The sequence below is a fragment of the Sceloporus undulatus genome, chromosome 2, assembly GCF_019175285.1.
Source record: "Sceloporus undulatus isolate JIND9_A2432 ecotype Alabama chromosome 2, SceUnd_v1.1, whole genome shotgun sequence".
NCBI classification, from domain to species: domain Eukaryota; kingdom Metazoa; phylum Chordata; class Lepidosauria; order Squamata; family Phrynosomatidae; genus Sceloporus; species Sceloporus undulatus.
The window spans coordinates 132110101-132134300 of NC_056523.1; the positions used below are offsets into that span (position 1 = coordinate 132110101).

Genomic DNA, 24200 nt, shown 5'->3' on the forward strand with positions numbered 1-24200 from the left:
TGTGCAGACACACCATCTTTTATATTGCAGTCCTGTTCATGCATTCTTCAGCATCCGTGGGAATAAGGGATAAGGCTGCTCCCTCTAGCCATAATCCCAACCACCCTATGTGTGCTTGGCTTCACCCCCTCAGACACTGATTTCCTTGTGTTGACCAAGAAAGCCTCAGTGAATGTGGGTAGAAAACACCATACAAGTGGGGACACTCCTAAAGCCATTGAATGCAAGTAGAACAAAGAGATAATGAATAAAGAGATGGGACCAGACATGCATGGCAGCATCCTCTCCTTCCATTTTTTGTCTTTGGTAAGCATGAAAAGAGCAAGTGTTTAATGATATTCACACTATTTCATCCATGTTGGTTTAGTAATCCTTTAAATAATCCTGTAAAACCAGTCAGCAATAGTAAACTGTTCATACCGGTATTTGCAATTATGGCATTTATGGACATTAGCCATTTCTTAAACCTACATATTTATTTTCTCTGTGTATTGTCTCTTATGCTTGTTCATACTATGTAACATTTACTGCTCTCTTCTGAATCAATATTTGTCTCAAATCACACTCAGCAGCACCCCAGTAGAGGTACAATACAATGTGTTTTCTGTTTAATTGAGAGTGGCTGCCAAGCAGTTGACAGGAACTCCTCTGCTTTGGGGTTCAAGCAACCCTGCTCTTCAACACACACCCCTTTTATCTCAAGCAAGCGGTCAGTCACTTGGGCCTACTCATACAGACATATTTTAAAATAACACATTTGACATCCATTGGTGGTAAAATAGGATGAGGAGTATTTAAACCACAACATTCTTAATCATTGAATCTGATGAAAATTTACTTCAGATATAGAGGAGAACATCTTGAAGCATTGGGTACAGTATGTAATGTAATAAAGGCTACAAATAGGCATGCAACCCCCAGGCAGCAGGCTGCTGGATAATTAAAACCATGTGGCTAACTTCTCTTAGCATGAAGCGTGACATGAGGAACAGAAGCAGGTTTGAATTTTGCCATTGACACAGAGCATCACCACAGGGTTAAGCACAGGGGATGGATAAATCTAGCTAGACAGTAGGCCAAAGAAATTCTAGTTTTCTCTTTCTGATGAGTATGTCTTCTTTTACTCTCCCACTGCATAGTTCTGTAGCTGCCTGCAAAGTTCTTTAGTTCCCCTTTTAATACAAGCTAAAATCTAACCATGTCTTGCAGAAGAATTCACACATACACAATGACGTTTCCACCTTTAAAAGATGAGATTGTAATAAGTTCAATAACATTGTTATCACTTGATGTACACAATATACACAGCACCCTGAAGCTGTAGAGTATTTTTGTTATGGAACAAAAATTAAATTTAAAAAAGTAAGGTGGCATTTGTTGGTTGTAAAAATAGTCACCTTTTCCTGTTACACACTTAAATGACCTTTATTGCAGCCCACTGCCTCTAAAAGCCACATAGGTTGTTGAATGGAGCCCATCGGTGTGCAGTTCCAGTGCTGCGTGATCTCAGATTAAATACATTTACTTCTGGAAGGCTCCTGGAACATTGCTGAACAAACAGTCTTGTTTTTAATCTGTGCTTTAAATCTATATTTTACATGGTTTTAATTCTATAGATGTGAGCAAGCATGGCATAGTGGTTTGAGAAAAAAATTGGAAAACTTTACCAACTTGGGTTGGTAAAAGAAAAAACACACAAAATATTACTGTAAAAAGAAGCAATGAAAACAGATATATTAAACAAGAGAGTTAAAAAAGAAAAAAAAATAAGTGAAAAAACGGCAAGCAGTTAAATTATAGATAACTATATTTGTATTAATGTATATTTCATAGCACAACAAAGTCAATATTTTACTCCTAGGAGGTCATTCTAAATTTTATTCTGTAATTTGTTATTGTTAGTCTAACATTTTTGGTAGTGATATTGTAGAATTTGTGTTATTGTACTGTTGTGGTCACTGTATTGTCATTGTTCATTGTTTGTTTTTAATTCAGTAAAAATTCTTTAATAAAAAAATAAAAATAAAAAGACGAATAAATACGTCCTAGAGCAAATCAGGCCTGAATTCTTCCTAGAAGCCAAAATGACTACATTGAGATTGTCCTAGTTTGGCCATATCTTGAGAAGACATGACTCACTATGCTTGGTAAGGTGGATGGCAGTAGGAAAACAGGAAGGCCACATTCCAAATGGATAGACTCAATCAAGAAAGCCCTGATCCTGAGTCTGCAAGACATGAGCAGGATTGAACAGAGTTAATGATGTTGTAACTTGGAGGTCTCTCTTTCATAGAGTCACCATAAGTTGCAGCTGATTTTAAGGCAGCTAACAACTGCAAAACGCTGTGTGCGGTGCTAAACCAAGAGACTTTATCGCCCTGAACACACCATATCCACTATGAAGCATGGTGGTGTCAGCATCATGTTGTTTACCTCAGCAGGGACTGGAAAACTGCTCAGGTTTGAGGGTAAGATGGATGGAGAGAAATACAAGGCAATTCTAGAGGAAAATCTGTTTGTCTGCAAGAGATTTGGGATCAGAGCGGAAGTTCAGCAAGGCAGTGACCCTAAATGCACAGCGTGATCCTGGATTTTTTAAATACATATTGAGTCACCCTTGAGTTTTCCAATTAGATATCCTGGAGATGGGACCCAAGTCTAAACAGGAAATTCATTTTTATTTCATACCTTGTAGTCAAAGCCTGAAAATAATTGTATACACAATATTTTAAATAAATTTAAATTAATCTCAATTTGGTCTCAGCTGAGGTCAGACAGACTCCCTCCCTTGACTCCTCAGCATTGCTGGATCCACAGGCAGATGCTGAGCCATTTCACTTCACAGAATTCTTGATTGGAACCTTCACTTCTGGAACTAGTACAATATCTCCCTTTGCAATCCTTGAAATCACTATCTCCTAACACCATTTATATTGCTAGTTCTTGTATGTGTAAGTGAGTGTGTGTTTTTGTGTGAAAACTGATATCCCCTTTAGTTGTTATAGATAAAACTACATCTGGAACTTGCATTCTGGATTTCACTTGTTCAGAACCATTATCATAGATCTGACTCCAGCTTTTTAATTACCTGACCCTTCATTTGAGTTAATTAAATTTCCCATTTAAATATTGATTATGGGTGCCCTCTTGAGATCCTTGTACTTTGGGTAACAGTTGGTTAGGCATGGAATATAAATATGGGTGAGAAGGGAAGAGCATGCAGGGTGGGAAAGTCTAAGGGGTTTCTGTGACACTAAGTATTTCTACTAGTTAACATGGAAACTATAACAAAATAAACAGTAGTGCAATTGATAGAAAACATGCTGCTTTGTACCATTAGATTTCTGTTTTCTGTCATTAATTTTTTTTAATGAAACCACAATATGGACTTGGATGTATGACTCAACTATAAATTGCTACTGCTTCACTGTCATTAGAAGACAAGAATCTCTGTATTTTCATTAATTGGATTTGAACAAGAGCCAGCATGGTATAGTGGTTTGCGTGTTGGGAGACTCTGGGAGACCAAAATTTGAATCCCTGCTGAGCTACAGAAATCCACTGGGTGACCTTGGAAAGTCACACACATTCAGCCTCAGAAGAAGGCAATGGCAAACTCCTAGTACAAATCCTGCCAAGAAATCCCTGTGATAGTGTCTCCTTAGGATCTCCAAATGTCTGAAACAGCTTGAAGTCACAGAACAACAACAACAAAGAGCACTGAGGTGACTTGAAGGAAGATCTTGGTCAGACTTTCAGTGGGAAAACTTGATAATAATTTTGTTTCAAAAATTGAGAAATGGCATATAAAACTTGATAGTGTCATGGCATTGTTCCAAGAAGATGTTTGCAGTTTCAGTTTTTTGTTGTACCCTGTTTTAATTTGACATAAACTGCTTTGGGTCCCATGCATGAAGAAGGGTAGGTTGGAATTAAAGTAAAATAAATTGGGACGACTGCCTTTCTCCTAAATTAATATCAAAACTTTGAAATTTGGACCTTTGCACTACTAGAGAAATCCACATTTCAACAATCTTACCAGAGATAAACTAACTAAAGATATTTTAGGGTCACATAATACTCATAAGATATATGCCTCGTGTAGATTCTGTACATCAAAACCCATATGATGTTCTGGAACTTTCCTGGTGAGTACTTTTGGTGTCAACCCAGGGGTGTTGTTGTTCTCTGTGTTTGTTTGTAATTGTCTGACTGTATTTTGAACTCATTAAATGCAGTCTGCAAAAGGGGGAAGGAGATGAGAGGATAATTTGCTATTGTTACATGTAAGCTTTAATAAAAATATTTTTTTTTAGAGAAAGTAGTGTTGAGAATTTTATGTAAGTTCTGGATAAATTCAAAGCTGAATATAAGACTCAGCATTTAACAAGTTCAACAGTAAAACTGCTAGAATTTGGCATGTTTCTTTCTCTCTAGTTTCAAAAGGTTCTGTGTCCGATAGATAAAGATATAGATATTTAGCTGTAGCTACACACACACACATTTCTAGGAAGTAAAGCCACAAAGTGAAAGGAGGAAGAAAAGTGAGAGTGGGATTCATTTGATATAATTATATAATTAGAATTAGGTTGAAGGGAAATTAGGCAAAATGACACACTGCTTTAGTTAGTTTACTATTTGTATTGTTTGCAGACTTTGCTGTCTGAAGAGTGTTTTAAAGTGCTTTAAATATATATATGTTTTATTTACCCCACCCCCTCCATTAGTTGACACAGTTTCAAAGAAGTTTATATATGATCAATAAAAACAAGAATGTCTGTGGCTGCAGGCTTACCATCTGAAAGCCATGACTCAAAATCAAGAAGGCTTGGTGTGAGGGGGCTTTGCGGAGAGAAAGAGCAAACTCTCAAACCCCAATTCTTAAATGTTAGCTCTTACAGTGACCAGCTGGAAACTGATGAAGAGAAGGAGCCCAATAGAGCAATGAGTCTTTCAGCACAGCTGATGGAGTGGCTCAACTCCCTAGCTGCTCTGTTGCCCCCCTCCTATAATACATAAACAACATGCCCCTGCCCATTGAAACATTTCTCTAGCCACCTGCCAGGTCTTATGATTCATTTTTAGCATGAAGCCACAATGCTTAATCCCCTGCTGTGTAAATCAGTTATTTATTTACATAGCACCATTCAGAACAGCTTGGTAACAGAGAATAGGATGAGAAACAAACAATATTTTGAGAACATTTGACAATTATATGGGTTGCATTATGTTCTCAAGCGGCTGCAGTGTTGCTAAATTCAAACAGATGTTGTTCCATCATCACCTTCAGCTACATGAAATAAAGGGGGCAGGATTTCAGGATTTTGAAATTGTTTTATGGCCTAATAAACAGCCATATCGTTCAGTTGACACTGAGCCTCATATCCTGGAATGGTCTTAGAAATTTAGAGGGCTACGGATTTCTTTTTCCCTTGTTGTTGTTTTTACAATACTGCTTTCAGAGTGAAGGGATACTTCTAATTATATTCCAAAGCATCCACTGCTCCTTCCTGTTTCTATGATGAGATGCACAGTCTGCACTGTGTTAATGTGGATGCTTTGGAAATGGAATCTACCATCTGCTTTTTTAGCAGCCTTATAAAAAGCAACTGGAAATCTGAAAGTTTTGTTCAGTTTTTCTTGCTTGCTTTTACTGGGAACAGGCAGGTGTATCTGTGGCATTGATAAAGTACAAGGAAAGGTCTGTGGGAGAGGGTCTGCAGCTGTACTCTGCTGCACTGTACAAGAGCCACAGGAGTTCTGATTCTAACCATTGGACTTTGTTTTGACTGCTTACTTGATTAATCACTTCATCTTTAAAGGGAAAAAAGTCCCCTGTATTTTATAGAACTATGCATAGAGGAAGGGAAATGGAAGGAAAAAACAGGGTCAATTTGGTAATGTAGAGCAACTTTCCAGTCTATATGACCAAATCCTATAGATTATTACAATGTTATTGTTTTACAAAAGAGCACTGAGGCCAAGTAATGTTTCCATGGCCCTGATCCACTGAGATCCCAGGACAGCTAAGGCTTGAGAGTCTGTCGTAAATGAAACAAAGTCACAGGTGCACCAAAATAATGATTTATTGATTTCATGCAGTTAACCATAACGCAGCAATAAAACCCAAGGAAAAGGTTAAGGTAGATTACATCCCTCATCTGATCAAAGCAGTCCTTTTCACAGCTGTCGTTCAAAGGGATCCCCATCATGAATTAGGTGCCACACCAACAGACCAGTTGCTTTGGCTAGAATACAGCTGAATTCACTCACCTAGGTGAGACCCATAATTGGATCTTTCCTGATAATTAAATATCGAGGCCCTGGAATCATTACAGCCAGTTAGCACATTTCTTCAAGTGATGCCATCTTGCTAGCAGTGGACTTCTTTTGATATCCTTGGGACAGATTTGCCCAGCATCTCAGATGCTAGAAAAGTAATACCAGGGCAAATCACTTTCTGCAAGGTAATGTTCTGTATTGCATCTAGTTAAAAACAGGCTGTCTAGAGCATGACAGAAATGAAAATAGGCTTTTGGGATATATGAATAGTTAGGGGCCCGTATAACTATTGAGGCTTATTGAACTGTTATGTGGGGGGGGGGGGGGCACACATGCTTTTAGATGATTTCATATTGAGTATCCCTTGTACTCTGAAGACTGTAAATTCAGACTTAAAAGAATCAGGTGCCATCTAATGGGGAAAAGTTTTTAAGACCATAAAAAGCTACTGCCAGGTAGAATAGACTGGCCTTCCCTTACAAGCATGACCAATCTGCATGTACATCAAAGGTATAATAATAATAATAATAATAATAATAATAATAATAATAATAATGAGAGCCAGTGTAGCATAGTGGTTTGGTGTTAGACTATGACTGAAGACCAGAGTTTTGATTCCCACCTTGGCAGTGAAATCCACTGGGTGACCTTAGGCAAGTCACATGCTCTCAGCCTCTTAACATATCTTTCCAAGAAAACCCATGATAATGGTCACCGTAAGTCAGAAATGACTTGAAGGCCCACAGCATTATATAAGTATTGTTGTCGTTGAAAGGTGATGAGAGTTGTAGTACCTTATATCTAGAAACCACCAGTTTAGAGAGAGAGAGTAGTGTAGACAAATCTGGGCTAGCTGGTGTGTAAGACACATTATTAAGATTGCTACCATCCTCCCACAGCCCTATTCTACCTCCCTTGCTTCATACTCTACCCTCTACTCCACATCCCAGTAACAACCCACCCTGTTTCTATTAGAACCATTTCTCTTCTGTGGCAAGAATAGGACAGGTGTATATATGCAGAACCAAGCTTAGGGGCTGTACAGACAGGCAGCAGGATGCCACCCCATTTTGCCCCGAATTGGGGCTGTGGCAACTGCACGCTGCAGCCTCTGCAGAGAGCCAAAGGAAGCCCCGAAAAGGGATTTCTTTTTTGCTCCTGTAAGGCGTATCATAGCCGTGACGGGGCGGCATGATGATGCACCTTCTGCACTGCAGTAGAGTCGCACCATTATGCTGCGAGCCATGTAAATGGTCACGTGGCATCATGGCGCAATGGGGACGGAGTCACAGCATTGAGCATGCAGACGCTTTGCTGTGACTCCATCCACAGGCCGGCACAAAGTGCCGATCTGTATTCCCCTGTCGTCCAAGCCTTGCATTTCCCATGGAACAGTAGTACTAGTCTCTGCAAAAAAGAGATGAGGAGACTTTACATTCATTGTCTTATTTCTTTTTCTTCCCACTTAGCTAGACCACATATTTGGGACAGCAGAATGTCAACACATCTTTGATGTGTTACTTTCACAAGTACTATCTCTTTCATTCAGCTTTAGTTAATCCTCTGCCATGACTACTGTTCTGTGGTTTAGATGAGAGGCTATGGTTTCCACATTTATTGTCAATAAATAATATCTTCAAATGATGTTGGAAGTTCTTTCTCATACTTTTCAATCAGCTTAAAAATGCCAGTTTCTGAGTTGTTCATAAATAATTATCTAACTCCAGTCAAACATGGTTTAGAGATATATATGAAGATTCAAAAACACATGACAGTGGCCTAGCTTTTCTAAACATAAAAAAATTCTGTATATCAAGCTAGTATCCCTTTAAGTCTTTATACAAACAAACAATACCTGGAGAAGTAGGGAGAAGTAGTTCTTGAAACATAATTTTGTAGTACATTAATCTGTTAATTAAGTTATTTGACAGTTTCAAGAAGAAAGGTGGCAGGAAGCTTATGAACTTAGAGTCTCTGGGTCTCTCTTGTCAGGAACTAGTGACTAAATTTGTTTAGAGGGGTAAACTTTCATTTCTATACATAATATGATGCAGTGCTGCTTTCAAACATCTGAACTGAACCTAATGATTTGAATAAGGTGTGTTCTGTTGCAGGGTGTTCCAGAAGACTTGCTGTTCTTTTATGAACATCTTCGAAAAGATGGTGGAGTTTTTCGAGTTGACCAGTGCCTTCTTCTCTACCGTTACCACCCACAGGCAGCCACTCATTCAGTTCTAGAGTAAGACACTGTTCGTGCATACCTATCTGGGGTATTGTTTGGTAATTATTGGGTAGGCAGTTACTTTCACAACAATATGTTCCATTTTTGTGGATAAACAGCATATATTTAGTAATTTACCTGCATATGTGAGCCATTTTCAAGTATATGTTGCTGGAGGGTGTTGAGTCTGCTTTCTTATGTTTTCTGTATGTTCTCTGCCAAAATATATGTCCCACCCCATATTCAAAGATCTCAAGGCAATGCACAGACAATAAAACAGCATTAGAACAATTTAAAAAATTGCAAGCTTTCAATTAGAGGTTTGTCTAAAGCAAATCACTACAAGAACCAAATGATTACGCCACTGGAAAATTGTTTAGTTCACCCCTTAGATTGTATTGGGAAAATTCAAAATTGACCCATCAGTTCTAGCTTTTCCTGGCTGGGGAAATAACAAGTGCAAAATAAAAATTTAGAACCGTTTCAAACAGTGCACACAGTAAATAGCAATCCACAACATCCAGTTATGATCACTGGCTTCCCAAAACTTTTGATGAAAAAACAGTTTTTAACTGAAATAAGACCAATGTCAGTACCAATCCATAGGCCATTCTACAGCTCAGAGACCACAGTAAAGAAGGCTTTCTCCCATGTCTAAACATAATGCATTATGTCAGGACCATGTGGCACACTTGGCCTGGAAATGACATGGATGTGGCCACTAGGTGGAACTGCAACAGAGGTAACTACAGTTCAAGTGGCAGGTGTGCATGAGTCAACATTTGGGAGCTGTGCATCATGGGATGTCTGATGCAACATGCACAGCTGGTGAAGTCAGTCAAGGGGTGCATCATGGGCAATGGTATGATGCAACCTGCACTGGGGATGAAACCAGCAAGGTTTCATTGGTGGCAAGACACCACATGACTTCGCAGAAGACCACCTATAAAAGGGAGAAGGTGACTCTCCCTTGTTGGGTTGTTGTGGTTGGTGACTGGCGAAGCACTTTGTCTGTATATAGAGCTGTGAGTATCCAAGATGGCTCTCTGGTACTCTGTGCAGTATTGTATATAGTTTGCAACAAGTGAATTAAAGCCCTCTTGTTTTAAGTGAGAGCCTTGCTGTCCAGCAGTGTTTATTTTCTGCAAGCTGGGAGCTCAAGGTTGAATCCTGTGTGGAAGGAATTTTTCCTTCTCTGCCTGAAGCCTTTGCAGACGTCTCTTCAAGAGCCTTCTCGTTGCGTCTTGCCTGTATGGATCAACTCTGCACGTGGTCGTAGTGGACACAGCACATCTCTCTACACCCCAACACATTACTCCTATTACTCAAATGCAGAGGAAGGCACTCCTGCCAGATCTTAGTGTTCAGGCATTTATTGGAAGATGTGTCCTTTAAAATGAAGTTAAAATGAAATGAATTAAAATGAAAGAATGAACAAAGATTAAGCTTCAGCAGAGAGGAAGAGAAGTGTACAGGATGTAGCTCATAAGGCAGAAAAACAGGGTTAAAGTAGGTTGTATAAAGGAAAGATCCCAAAAATCAGATTGTAGGAATGCAAAAACCCCAGACTAACAAGTTATGAATTATAGGGACTAGGAGGAAATTGTTTTTCAATTAACTAAATATGTTAACAAATAATACATAAGTGAGCCTAGCACTAGCTATAATAAGTCTAGAATAACTTAAGTAGATGTGATTTGCAACACCCATCTGCGTTAGAAAGTCAGAAATAGAGGGTCAAACACATCGGCCATTGGGCCTGAAGAGGAAGAGCCCTCCCCTCCCTCCTTCCAACTGTCATCTTCTGGCCTGGGAGGGAGCGAAAGGACAGGCTGACTCCATCGGGCCTGAAGAGAAAGAGCCCTCCCCTCCCTCCTTCCAACTGTCATCTTCTGGCCTGGGAGGGAGCGAAAGGACAGGCCCGACCCCATCGGGCCCCGCCTCAATTAAGAAAAGAGCCCTCCCCTCCCTCCTTCCAACTGTCATCTTCTGGCCTGGGAGGGAGCGAAAGGACAGGCCCGACCCCATCGGGCCCCGCCTCAATTAAGAAAAGAGCCCTCCCTCCAGTCCATCTGCCTTGGTCCAGGCCTCAGAGGAAGAGAAGAATGCTGGACCTGATCCCCTCCCTCCCTCACCATTCCCTTCTCCTTTTGTGTCATGTCTTTTTAGATTGTAAGCCTGAGGGCAGGGAACCGTCTATTATCCCTTCTGTTGTAAGCCGCCCGAACTCCCAGTGATTGGGCCAGCATATAAATAAATCCTATATTATTATTATATTATTATTATTATTATTTATTATTATGCAAATGATGGATAGGAGTATTGTATGATAAAGTAGATGAGTAGAAAGTCTAAGTAAGCGGTTGAAGGTTAGAGCAAGTAGACTGAGAGTGTGAGAGAGAAGGTGAATGAGTGATTTATTTGGATTGTATGGTTAAATTAAGAGTAAGAAGACACAAAGAAGGAAGGGTAAGAGAGAAAGGAGTATATAGAAACCAAAGAGAGTGAGGAAGAAGGAGAAGACGGGAAAGTAGTTGAAAAGAAATAATCAAGAAGGGAGAAAGGAAGAAAATAAGTGGATGGAATTGAAAGAATGAAATATCAGAGGCCCATCATTGCCAAATATACAGAAGAACCATAGGTTGATGTAGATATTTTTTATAGGCAAAGTTGAAATAGACTAGACAGAATCATATGGAAGTGTATGAAAGTCCAATATGAGTTAATTTCTTTTCTTTCTTGTCAATGTATGATATGTGAGGTTCCCCCCTTTTTTGTAATGATTTTAATGATTCAATAAAAAAATTATAAAATTTAAAAAAAAGAAGATGTGTCTTTCAGTATCAGGTTCACAGGCCATTTGTCACCACTAGCACTTTGAACCCAGAGTGAAAGTGTATTGGCGGCCAAATACAGCTCCTTTAAAAACTGGTGTTGTGTAGATAGTATAAGCTGTTTCGTATAAGCGTTCTGTTGCACATTGCCAATTCAGGGGCAGCCTCATTAGAGTGGACTGTAGTAGTCAAATGGGGAGTGATGGCCAGGAGGCTCTTGCGACTGAAGCGGGCCTCCCAGAGGCCGTTACCTTCGCTGGGGCCCCCAGGAGGGCTCCGACGGCGGCAGCGGGCCCCTGGGAGGCCAATTGCCGTCGCAGGGGCTCTCGCAGAGGGCTCCTGCGATGGCAGCAGGCCTCCCAGAGCCCTGTTACCTTCGCTGGGGCCTCCAGGAGGGCTCCGACGGCGGCAGCGGGCCCCTGGGAGGCCAATTGCCGTTGCAGGGGCTCTCAGGAGGGCTCCTGCGACGGCAGCGGGCCTCCCAGAGCCTGTTTGCCTTCTCTGGGGCCCTCCAGGAGGGCTCCGGCAGCGGCAGCAGGCCCCTGGGCGCCTGTGCCGTCTCTGGGGCCCTCCAGGAGGGCTCCGACGGCAGCAGCGGGCCCCTGGGAGGCCAGTTGCCATCGCTGGGGCCCTCCAGGAGGGCTCCGACAGCGGCAGCGGGCCCCTGGGAGGCCAGTTGCCGTCTCTGGGGCCCTCCTGAGGGCTCCTGCGGCGGCAGCGGGCCTCTGGCATCAGGGGCCGGCAAAGACGGGAGGACCTCCAGCGCTGGCAGTCCCCGCCGGCTCTTTCCTGGCCTTGACAGGGCCTGGGGGCCCCGTCAGGGGCTGACAAAGAGGAGGTGGCCTGGCCCTGGGGGTGGAATCTCCGCCCCTGGGGGTGGGAACTCCGCCCCGGGGTGGAAGCTCCACCCCCGGCATGCGGCCCCTCCCCGGGGGGGAAGCTCCACCCCCGGCTCGGCCCCCCAGTTGTCTGAGGGACAGCAACCCGGCCCCCGCTCAAAAAGGTTGCCTACCCCTGATCTAAGGGTGAGTTGCATAATCATTTGGTTTTTGCAAGGATTTGCGTTAGATTGGGATTTGCTTCTAATTGAAGTTTTTTGTGGGGGATTTTGGGCTATGTGGCCATGTCTAAAGAGTTACTTCCTGACGTTTCATCAGCATCTGTGGCTGGCATCTTCAGAGAAGCCAGCCAAGATGCTGGCGAAACATCAGGAAGAAACTTTCTAGAACATGGCTACATAGCCCGAAAAACCACAAAAAACTATGGCTGCTGGTCATGAAAGCCTTCGACTCTTATTGAAGGCTTGCAGGTCCGATGTTTGCTGTTACATTGGGTTTTCTGTCCACAGCATAGTTCCATAATGATCCTGGAATGTTGGATTGTGATTGTCATTGTCACTCAGAGTGATTTATGTCAAACTAGTTACTTAAAAATGTACCATAATTATGTATTGGTTCTACAACCCTTTTGAACTAATTTTTTTTAAAAGTCCTTGGGTTAGCATTTTAATTGTTAGTTTCTTTATTGCTCATTTTATCTTAGAGGTAAATTCCCCATGTGTCTCCAGGCAGAACTAGAACTGGATTTAGGACAGAATTGTTCCAGGTACACGACTGAGATAGGGTGCACACAAGATGAAAAATAGTCCTTCACTTTGATGCCCTCCTGATATATTGGACTACAATTCTCATTATCCCCAGCTGACATGGCTGAAAGGGATTGCATGATAGGTATTGTAGCCTATTTTTTTGTGCAGGCACCCTGTTAGAAGGCTGATAAAAGATTCTTCATGATGGCTAAGCCAAGTGAGACTGATGTCCAAAAACATCTGAGGGGGTACATGATTTCCATCTTTGACCTAAGTCTTTTCACATTGCCAGACTATACTCTATTCTCTGAAACATTAAAAAATAATTCTTCAGAATTTTATAGGATTTTAACAGTGTCCCAGACGTGAGTGTATTATATTTTGACAACATATACATTTGAGAAAAGGTTCTGTGATCACACATTAAAATTTTGATATGAAGAGCCTGCGCAGTGTTTTGTTGCCTTGACTCAACTAGAATCATGGCAACCCCATGAATGAGACGTCTCCAAGATCCCCTGTCCCAACCACTCTACTCGGCCTGCAGGCTCAGGGACATGACTTCCTTCATTAAACCATCCACTGATATGTGGACTTCACCTCTTTCTGCTGCCATGCCTTCTCATGATGTGGCTGAAGTATGACAGCCTCAATTTAGTCATCTTGGGTGCGTTACAGACCGCCCGAAACGGGTGGTCTCACACCGCTGCGGTTGCTGCGTCCGGGAACCACAGCAGCCAAAACCGCGCGGTTCCCAGGCGCAGCAACAAAGAAGCACCAAAATGGCGCTTCTTCCTGGGCCCTGGAAAGAAGGCACGAGGCACACACTCGCGGCGCCACTTCCGGTGTGCGACGTCCAGACGCCATGCGTCTGATATGTCAACATGGCATCCCCCCGTCTATAGGGCACCGCCATTTTGTACGTGCAGAGCGTGTACTAGGGTTAGGGACGTGAAGAAGTCACGCCCCTCCTAACCCTAGTACGCGCTCTGCGCGTACTATATGCCGTCTGTAATGGGCCTTGGCTTCCAGGGAGAGCTCAGGCGTGATCTGTTCTAGGGCCTATTTCTTTGTCTTTTTGCCCACAGTATCCTCAACACACTTCTGCTGTACCACATCTCTAATGAGAGTGTGTTTTTCTTCCATCAGCATTCTTCACTGTCAGCATTCTTCACTGCATCCAACATGGTGATGAGAATTACGATGGATTGGACCTCATAATTTTATATATGAAGATTACATAGGCACAGGCAAACAAGATTTAATATATACATATGTACTGTATCAGCTGAGGGATGTGGTGGCTCAGTGGTACGATGCTGACTCTGTTGACTGTAAGATTGGGCAGATTGGCAGTTCAGTACCCAAGTGCCGTGTGATGTGGTGAGCTCTCATCACTAGTCCCATCTTCTACCAGCCTAGCAGTTCAAAAGCATGTAAAAGTGCAAGTAGATAAATAGGTACCCTTTGGTGGGAAGGAAACAACGTTCTGTGCAGTCATGCTGGCCACATGACCACAGAGTAGTCTTTGCCATGCTGGCTCTTTGGTTAGTAAGAGAGATGAGCACTGCCCCCTGGAGTTGGACATGACTACTTTTGTCAAAGGGAAACATTTAGCTTTACTGCAATTAAATTATCTGTTTGTTTTATGTTCTGCTTCATCTCAGAGATGCTGAACAACCTAAGCTTCAAGTCATATTTACATTTAAAAGGGGGGAAATTGTTACCCTGTGGCAGTGATTCTGAGAACCGATTGTGGTTGTGCACAGAGCTTGGAAGTAACCAGTTACAAATACCATCTTACTGACTTGCAGTTTTTAATTCCTTTCTTCAGTAAAGAAGACATTGCATTAAAATTGTAATGGAAGACAAGGCAACTTGATCCTTTCATGGTGTGTAATTGCAATTGTTTTAATTACTGTGGATGTTGTGAGATATAAGCTCATCAAATGTTGAACGAACAGTATCAACATATCCAACTGTTAGCTTTTACAGCTACCCTTTATCCTTGGAGGGTGGTGGTAGATAGGAGGAGCATGTATTTCTGAACCACAGACCACCTGCTTGTAGAAACAAGTTTTTTAAAAATAAAAATGTAACTTTTTTAAAATGGGAAATGCACCCCTTCAAAATTGAAAACTGTTAAGAAACCAGTTTCTTGGGAGCAGCATAGAACTGTAGCCATTTACATTTCAAAAATAACTTTCCAAGCACTAGGTGCATTTTTTCCGAATGGAGCCACATCTTCTTGGCTGGGCCTAGATTGCCAAAAAGAGCAGATAGGGAAGGATTTGCTCCACAGTTGTCCATATGGAGTCTCACTGAAGACAATAAAGAATAAAATATAGAAGGATATAGAAAATATTTCCCTTTTGTTATTAGTTAAAATGAATGATGGTTTTCTCTGAACAGTTTATGAGAATTTTTTCCAGGCCACTATAATGACAGTCAGATTTTTGGAAAAGGGTTGCTAGTTGCTGTGGGAAAAACATATTCTTGGAAGAGAATTTGTTCTGGACTAAAAAGCAACTGTTACTGATTCCATTTTGCAAGGTTGTGTGGCAGAGACATTCCCCCCAGATTACAACATACTTGGTGAATGTGAAAAATACATAAAGATATTCAGATTAAATGTATAGAAGAAAATTGGAAGCTTCTTATTATCTCCCTCTATCTATTTTGCCTACAACTGATGAGCACATATGTTCAGTGTGAGCAGGTGATTGTGTATGTGTTTGCCTGTGTGAATATCTTTTCACATGTGAATAGTGGAACAGTGTCCTTGGAGCAGATAGTATGCCGGGAATTCTTGAGTCCTTCAGGTTGAGCTGAAAAGGGGATTCTGTGTCAGTAACTGAAAATACAGGTGACAACACTGAACAGCATCTTTGATTCAAACACACTGCAGAAATAATCCAGTTTGGGACCATTGGACTGCCCTGGCTAGGGAATTCTGGAACATGTAGTTTTATGAGACTTTTAGCCTTCTCTGTCAGAGAGCTCTGGTGCGAACATAAACTATGGCCTGTTACAGACAGCCAAAATAAAGCTGCTTTGAGTCACAGTGGAGGAATGGTGTTTCAATATGCATGCGTCCTAAGTCCAGAAGTCGCACCAAAGCCACGCTCCTGTCCTAGGGCTGGAGCGTGGCTTTGGTGCGACTTCTGGACTCTTAGGACTCATGCATCATTGAAACACCATACCTCCACTGTGACTCGAAGCAGCTTTATCTTGGCTGTCTGTAACAGGCCTGTAACAGGCCTGTAACAGGCCTATAATTCCCATTGGATGGCCTTCTACTCACCCTCTCTCAAACCTGCCACTCTTCTTAAGTGGAGGGCAATGGCAAATGTCCTCTGGACAAATCTTGCCAACAAAACCCTAGGATGGGTTTTCCATAAGTTGGAGTTGATTTCAAGGTACATAACAACAACAGGCAAGTTTGCCTAGAAATCATGTGAGAAGTGCCCTGGAGCATAGGAATCTCTGCACAGATTCCTTAACAGATAAGAAACTGAAACACTCTTATTAAAAGATATAGCCATGTCAGTCTGTAGAATCAGTACATAGAGAGATCTTGTAGCACCTTTGAGACTTAACTTGAAGAAAGAATTTGGCCGCATGAACTTTCATAGACTTCAGTCTACTTCTTCTTTTATATCTCTCTAAGCCAGTTCACACCGCTACTTTGCTCATGCTCACCTACTTATCCTTCCTTCCTTCCTTCCTTCCTTCCTTCTACAATCAGCCCTCCTATCCATGGATTCTGCATCCACAGGTCCAGCCATACATAGCTGGAAAATATTTTTTAAAACCAAAAACCAAAGCAACCCTTGATTTTGCCATTTTATATAAGGAGCATCATTTTAGTACCCTACTATATATAATGGGATAGTTTCCACAGATTTTAGTATCCTCAGGGCTGGGGTCCTGGAACCAAACTCCAGTAGATACTAAGTGCCTACTTGGTCTTTTAAGACCATTTCCTCTCAACACAGATTATTGTGCCTGCCCCACAAACAAAATTAAATTGATTTGTGGATAATTAGGATAAGATCTAGACTTTGCTCTCTCTGCGTGCTTTGCGTGTGCCTTCAAGTTGCCTGTCGACTTATAGCAACCCAATGAATTTCATAGGGTTTTCTTAGGCAAGGAATCCTCAGAGGTGGGTTTCCTCTGCAGCATCTGGTATTCATTGGCGATTCCCCATCCAAGGACTAACCAAAGCTGACCCTGGGTAGCTTCTACAATCAGACAGGATCTGGTGACAATAGGGTATTTAATGTTCTAAATATTAAACATGACAAAAAATCCAATATTTGCAGAGAGAGACTGTCTCCTGTTACAGACTGCCAAAATAAAGCTGCTTCGGGTCTCTTTGGAGGTATGCTGCTTAAATGATGCATGCATCCTAAGAATCCAGAAGCTGCACCTAAGCTGCACTCGAGTGCTTAGGAATGGAGTGTGGCTTTGGCACGACCTCCGGACTCTTAGGACTCATTCATCATTTAAATAGCATACCTCCAAAGAGACCGGAAGCAGCTTTATTTTGGCAGTCTGTAACAGGCCACAGAGATACATGCATCCACTGAGACTGTCAGATATCAGTATAGATGTACAATTTTTCTGAAAGCACAGTTAAGACAAAGTTGTCTCTTTTAGTACTTACAGGTTAAGCAGTCAGCCTTCATGGAACTAATGAGCATGGTTTGTTTAAACAAAGGTGTGTAATCTAATCTTTTTAACAAAGACAGCGATCACTCTAAATCATCAGTAAGAGTTTATCACGGTTTGTCAGGGCCCCTACATGCCCTACAGGCAGAAACTCAGCAGTATCCACCTAGTTTTGCAACTCCCATTATTGGGGGCGGGGGAATAAAAGGAGATTCATGTCTGATTGGCTAGTGGAAGTTAGTTCTATAGATTTGGTGACATTTAAATGTAGGAATTAATTATTGAGTTTCTACCCCTGGGTAATTCCCACGACTAATTTACCCTACAGAAGAGATTACTGGAAGGCAAAAGATATCTGTGAAGGAGGAAGCAGCCTCAGTCTCATCGTCTCCTGTGCTAAAGGCAAGGGAGGTGTTATTACGTGGCGTGTTCTCTGTGATGATAGGATCTGAATGATGTCGTATTCATACCTCTAATAGGAACAATTTGGCTATAAAAGACTTAGCAGTCTGTTTACAGGTGTTTTTATGTTGTCACCTAAAGATATGGAAACAAAACACATGTATGCATTTGGATTAGGGACGTAGAAAAACTCCTCGTCTTGATTTCTGTTAATTTGCTCTGAATAACATTAACACCCCATCACAGCCTTCATTCATGTTTTTCCTTGGTTAATTGGACTAAACATGTTGCTCATGGGTGGATCCTTCCTTGTCTAATGTACCAACAGAGCTATGTTGGTGTGTTGTTGTTGTTTTATCACACTGGCAGTTGCTAAGTACCCTAAAGTGCATGATCCTGTCTGATCTTGGCAGCTAAGCAGGGTCAGCCCTGGTTAGTACTTGGATGGGAGACCACCAACAAATACAAGGTGCTGTAGGCTTTATGCCAGAGGAAGGAAGTGGCAAAACCAGCTCTGAGTAGTCACTACCTAAAGAAAGCCCATGAAATTCATAGATCAGCAGGTGACTTACATGTACATAGGCACACATACAGTTGCTGTACCTCTTACCTACAGCTATGTTTTTCATTTTTTGGCATGCGATGTCCAACTGCTCTTGCTCACAAAATACTCTTAGCTAAAAAATGTATCTGACTTCCACCACATAATTTCAATTCTTCTTTCAATTACTTTAGCAGAGTAAGAAAGGGAGAGACAGCTGCTGACAATCAAGTATTTTAGATATTATGGTTATGTTAACACTTTTGCTACAAAAGATGACACTGCATGAAACACAAGCCTAATGGAAGAGTTTATAGCAGATTTTGTATTAGATTTTGAATGGCTTGAAAAATCCCATGGTTAGCAATTGGGAGGGGGCTGGAAAAATGCTGTTTTATTGAAGGGAGCACATTGTCTCTTTTAAGGGAAAAAATTAATTCTTTTTCATTAGGGATGTGGGATTTCAAGTCTAAGTCTGACACTCCTTGAGCCTTATGATGCATTGACATTGCCTCTGGCTATGAACTTGTTCTTAATGTGAAGACTGAAATTAACTAGTGAGAATCTTTTGTGGGAGGTGGTTTATGTAACTTTTAAGCACTGCTTTTAGTTTCATTTGTTTCAGGCAGTTTCTTTAATTGCTGTCTGCAAGTTGCTACAGTTCCCCTCCTTGCACCTGCCTTGGCGCTGGAAGTCTGGGAAAATGGCATTCCCTGATCCCCCAAGGTAGGAATCCCAGCTACTTGCCCTGGGAACGTCCCAATGCACAAGGCAACCTAGGCGAACCGGAAACCTGGAGGGGAAAACCAAAAACCATCTCCCTTTTGACACTCCTTAAGCTACATTTTTAAAAACCTATATTAGTAATGTTAAGTTGTATTCATTACAGGTTTTCACAAAGCCCACATCTGTAATTTTCATGTAATTAGCTGGAAGGCACAGTCACACACTTCTCTGCATTGAACCTGGTATCCACCCACTGTTTGTCCTTATGACACAACCTGAAGCTATGAAAGTATTCTCAAGGTAAAGCTCCATAGTGGGGGCTTTCTGAATTAGCTCTCCCACAGAGAGGCATGTAGGAGCTAGAGTGCAATTCAGATACACTCTTATTATCTGTCTTGGCTGTCAGAGTCCCTTACTGATTTCCCATGAGGGTCTAACTACATTTTACACTAATACCATGTTTAAAGTGGTGTGTTTAGAGATGGTTCTTCCTTAACATCAGGTATCCCTGATTTTGGAACCCTAGTCCAGATCAGAACTAACTAAGGTAGAGGAGAAGAAAGTTAACTCTTTGATTTCAATCCATTTTCAAGCAGAAAATGGCCACTCCTGTCTTTTCCTGAACCCCACTTCCACCTCTTGGATTTCTCTCTCCATGTAAGATTGGAGTCTATGCTGCAGAGGGCTCCAAACATAATACTTAGAGATCTGGGGGCCCCACATAGCCCCAGGGGGCATAGGGGGATTTTTGTAAATTTGGAGGGGGGTTAAAGTTTTGTTTTCAGGGGTGGAGACAGTGGAGGATGTGTATCCCCTGAAGTACCCTGGAAAGCGAACGTGGCAGTTACTGTACATTAAATCAGTGGAGCTTTGCAGATCAACACTTAGGTTTGTTTGATTCAGTGAGCCTGAATCTGAGGCTTGAGTCTTATGCTGTCCCCATGCCTTAGATCAAACACTGATCAGAACAGAGACTGCAGTCAAGAAATAAAAAAATTAGGAATAGCAAGGGCAGCCACGAAAGAATTAGACAGGATCCTAAAGTGTAAACACATACAACTCGGTACTAAAGTTAGAATCATCCATGCCATTATATTCCCTATCACCATGTAGAGATGTAAGAGCTGGACAGTGAAGAAAGCCAACAAAAGAAAAATCAACTCATTTGAGATGTGATGCTGGAGAAGAGTGCTGAGGATACAATGGACAGCTAAAAAGACAAACAAATGGGTCCTTGAACAGATTAACCTTGAATTCACCCTGAAAGCCATGATGATGAAACTGAGGCTGTCTTACTTTGGCAACATCATGAGAAGGCATAACTCACTAGAAAATATTATAAAGCTAGGGAAGTTGAAAAGCAGTTAAAACAGAGAAAGACCATATGCCAGACAGATAAGACACAATTAGAAAGACTACAGGTCTGAATCTACAGGGCTTAAGCAGAGCAGTGGGGTAATAGAAGATCTTGGAGATGTCTCATCCACAGGGTCAACATGAGTTGGGGCTAACTCAAGGGCAGTGAACAACAATAACTGACCTTTTTGTTGTTGTTGTTGTTGTTGGGTTAATGTTTTTTTTGGAACTGAAAAATATATAACAGAATTTGAAAATATATATATAATTATTTTATATTAAAAAAACAATAAACTAAAAATCATCTACCAACTAGTCTAACAAAGCAATAATGTGCTGCCAACAACTTTGCCCAACCAGCAAAGTTGATGCCTGGCTGTAGCATTTGGAACCAGCTGATTTTTCTCAGCACTTTTCAAAGCAAGATATAGAATGCATGCTGTGGGAAGATCTGGCACCTCAAAAATATGTGCAAATGGCTAGGTGTGGGTGGGACTCCTGGGCCCGACATGGGTAGGCCTGCTGCGGGGTCCATGGCGGCAACAAACTTTCACAAATTGCACACGTGGGTCAGAAGATGCTGTCCAAAACAATTCAACTTTAATGAAGCTACCCGTCACCTTACGTCCACCCAAACTCAAAGTCTGTGAGGCCCAGTTACTTAACTGGAACCGCGTCCTCCCTCGCTGAGGTTTCATTTCCCCGTCTCTTACAGGGTCCTTGGGCGTGGAGGGTAGAAGGCCCACTCGGCTCACTCTCTCTCATCCAGGACTGCCCGCAACGTCGAAGCCTCTGGACAGTAACGTCTTTCCCAGGCGTCCCACCAGTCCTCTCCGGCCCCGTCAGCCTCAACGAGCCTCTGTCCTATCTCTGGGTTCAGGGGACAACCCCCAACTGCCCCTTCCCAGCGTGGGCAAGCAGGACAAGAGATGAAGGCCGGGCCCACCCGCACTCGTCCTCCCAAAGTGGCGTGTCTCCGAGCCCTAGCCCCAGCCTGAACTGCCAAGCTGTCTGCTCCTCTCCCTGCCGCAATACCTTCTCCGCAACCCCTTCTTCCGCGTATTCTCCTCCTCCCTGGCGCCTCTCCCTGGCCCCTTATATACTCCCCTGAGTCCTCCCCCAACCCTGGAGTGGGGTTCCTAATCTGCCTCTGGCCTCCAGCTGTGCTGCTCCTTCCTCTTTCCTCTCCCCGGCTCCCTCAGGGTCCTCCTGTCTTCTCCCCACCCGTTCAACCCGACCTTCCTTCTCTACTTCCTTACACTAGGTTTAGCTATGCAAACCTACTCAGGTTTAGGGGCAAATCGAACAGTACACCAGAGCTGCAAACCTAAGTCTTCAAAGCGATTGTAAAACATCCAACAGAGGCTGAATCTCAGTTCCTTGATCTGCCTTTCGACTAATAAAATGAACTTTGCCATGACTGGATTTGATTGGATTGAACAATTCATTTGCCCTCAACCAAGTGATCAATGACAGTAGAGTAGGGATGTAAATTTTTGATTATTTTGTCTTCACATGGAAGATTGAATACTTATCTTCGTTTTCTCCATTCTGAGGGATAAAATGAATATTTTTGCACAGTATTCTCATGGTGTTTGAACATCTTGAACTGTTATATGGTGATTGTGCTGTAAATAAATGTAGTGGCCAGGTGCACAGCAAGGAGGGCACCCTCTGGGTCCTACTGGAGGTCCTCTACAGGGGCTAGAGGTTGACGTCTTCATTATGCATCTGATTATCAGAACATAGCTAGATGATCCATGGTACTTCTTGCCTTCCTCTGGTTCTCTGATAGAGCCAAATAGTGATTGAGTGAAGGAAAATGTTGAGTCTCTGGAGGGTGGGAGAGGGAAGGCATGGTGCAGCTCCACCTGGCTACAGTACATTCCCTTAATGTGGGATCTTGGCATGAGCAGCAGCTTCTCATGAAGACCAAGGTTTGAACCAGGCTTCTTCTTGTTGGAGTTCCCTGGCACATGAGACACCAGTCACTTTAAAATATCATTTGAATCTTCTTTCTGTCCCTATACCAAACATCTTTGGCTTCTTTGGATTTAGAAGAAAAAGAGAGCTAGAAGCATACTGATGGCAATGAACCCTGAAACTTTGGACAGCCTCTTTCAGGAGATTTATGTATGTGTTAGATAGCACAGGGTGGAACTGTGAGAGCTGCTATAGACCAATAGAGATGGGAGCTAAACATCATCTTTTGAAACTGTGCCTTCAAGGACTAGAGCCACCATAAATTTGTGCCCCAAAATTGCATTCCAACAAGACATGCCAGAAAAATATCAATGTGTCAGAAGCTGCTGAAAGGTTTCAAGAGAGTTCCTACATTTACATGTACAAATTTTCCATGTATTGTATAAACTGTGCCCACTGATCTGTTCAGTTAAACTAAAGTAATGTGCTTTGTTGCCTAGACCTTGAAAAATTAAAAGATTTAGATAGTTTGTTTGCATTTTTAATCAATTAGCACCTGCTTGCTGTGTATCTGTGCTTTGCTTTGCAAAAGGAAGATTAATTATGCACAGAGACTTTTTTGCACAAATTATGGAAATGTAAACAAAATGCAAAGTGCTCCTTGTCATATTCTTCTGCTGGAGATATCAACTCTTGTAGATGCTGTTTTCTTGCTGGAGAACTTGACAGTGTTTGCAGCCATTCTCATAGCATTAGAATGAGACAAGGAATGCTTTTCCTTTCTCTGAGAATGAGGACTTTGGGCCTGGTACAGACTGCTGGAAAGTGGTGGTCTAGGGCCAATTTTAGGGCTCGGGAGTGCAGAGCGACCGCATGCTCCCAAGCCCTACTACAGGCCAGCGGCGCCATCATGACTAAGCCCCATCCACATGGGGGCTATGCCTACATGGTAGCCACATGGCTACCACATGGTAGCCATGATGATGCAAGCGCAGTGTCTAAATGTCGCCGCGCCAGATATGTATCATCGCTGCGTGCGAGTGCATCTGCTGCACAGACTAAAAAGAACCCACTTTCAGCAGGTTCTTTTTAGACCTGACGGAGGCCGCGCTGTTTGCTTGCTGCAGCCTCAGTCAGGAGTAAAAATGGGCAGCTCCAGCCTGCCCTTTCAGGGCAGCCTGTCGAGCCCCTTTTGTGAATATTCTTCACATTCCTACTGTCATATTCAAGCACCCTTCAACAGCACTTAAGTGAAACTTGTATCTTTAGCTTCTGAGATTTTGATGAGAATGACAGCTATATAGTGATTTCTTAGACAGGTTCAGACGAAGCAACTGAAATATGGAGTTTTTGGACTAACAGAGATAAAGACATTTACTCTAGTTTATCAGAGTTTATCTAAATTTGGTGATGCCATTTTTTAAAAAAAAAATTAACTCTAGTTTCAGTCCTTTCATATGAAGCATTAACAGTCAAATGATGGGTGAAAGTTTTTTGTTTGTGCCTTCAGCATAGTTTCAAGTTGTAATTCTGTATTAATTATTTAGCATTCCTGAGATTGTGTGATGAGTAAGATATATAAAAGGTGTGTGGTATATTTTAATTTCTTTTGTGAATAAGCTGGGGACCATACAGACTCTTTTGGATGACTAA

General features: G+C 42.1%; 1 protein-coding gene across 5 annotated transcripts in view; it reads left to right on the forward strand.

Moving 5' to 3' along the window:
* B3GNTL1 (UDP-GlcNAc:betaGal beta-1,3-N-acetylglucosaminyltransferase like 1) overlaps positions 1 to 24200 on the forward strand; it is a 325750-nt gene that overhangs the window by 247651 nt on the left and 53899 nt on the right. For all 5 annotated transcript variants that reach the window (XR_006101818.1, XM_042448424.1, XM_042448423.1 and 2 more), the window contains one exon: positions 8397 to 8521. Coding sequence is in view for 4 of the 5 variants with exons in the window: in XM_042448424.1 (XP_042304358.1) it covers positions 8397 to 8521 (125 nt within the window). In the remaining variant the exon portion in view is untranslated. The remainder of the gene's footprint in view (positions 1 to 8396; positions 8522 to 24200) is intronic.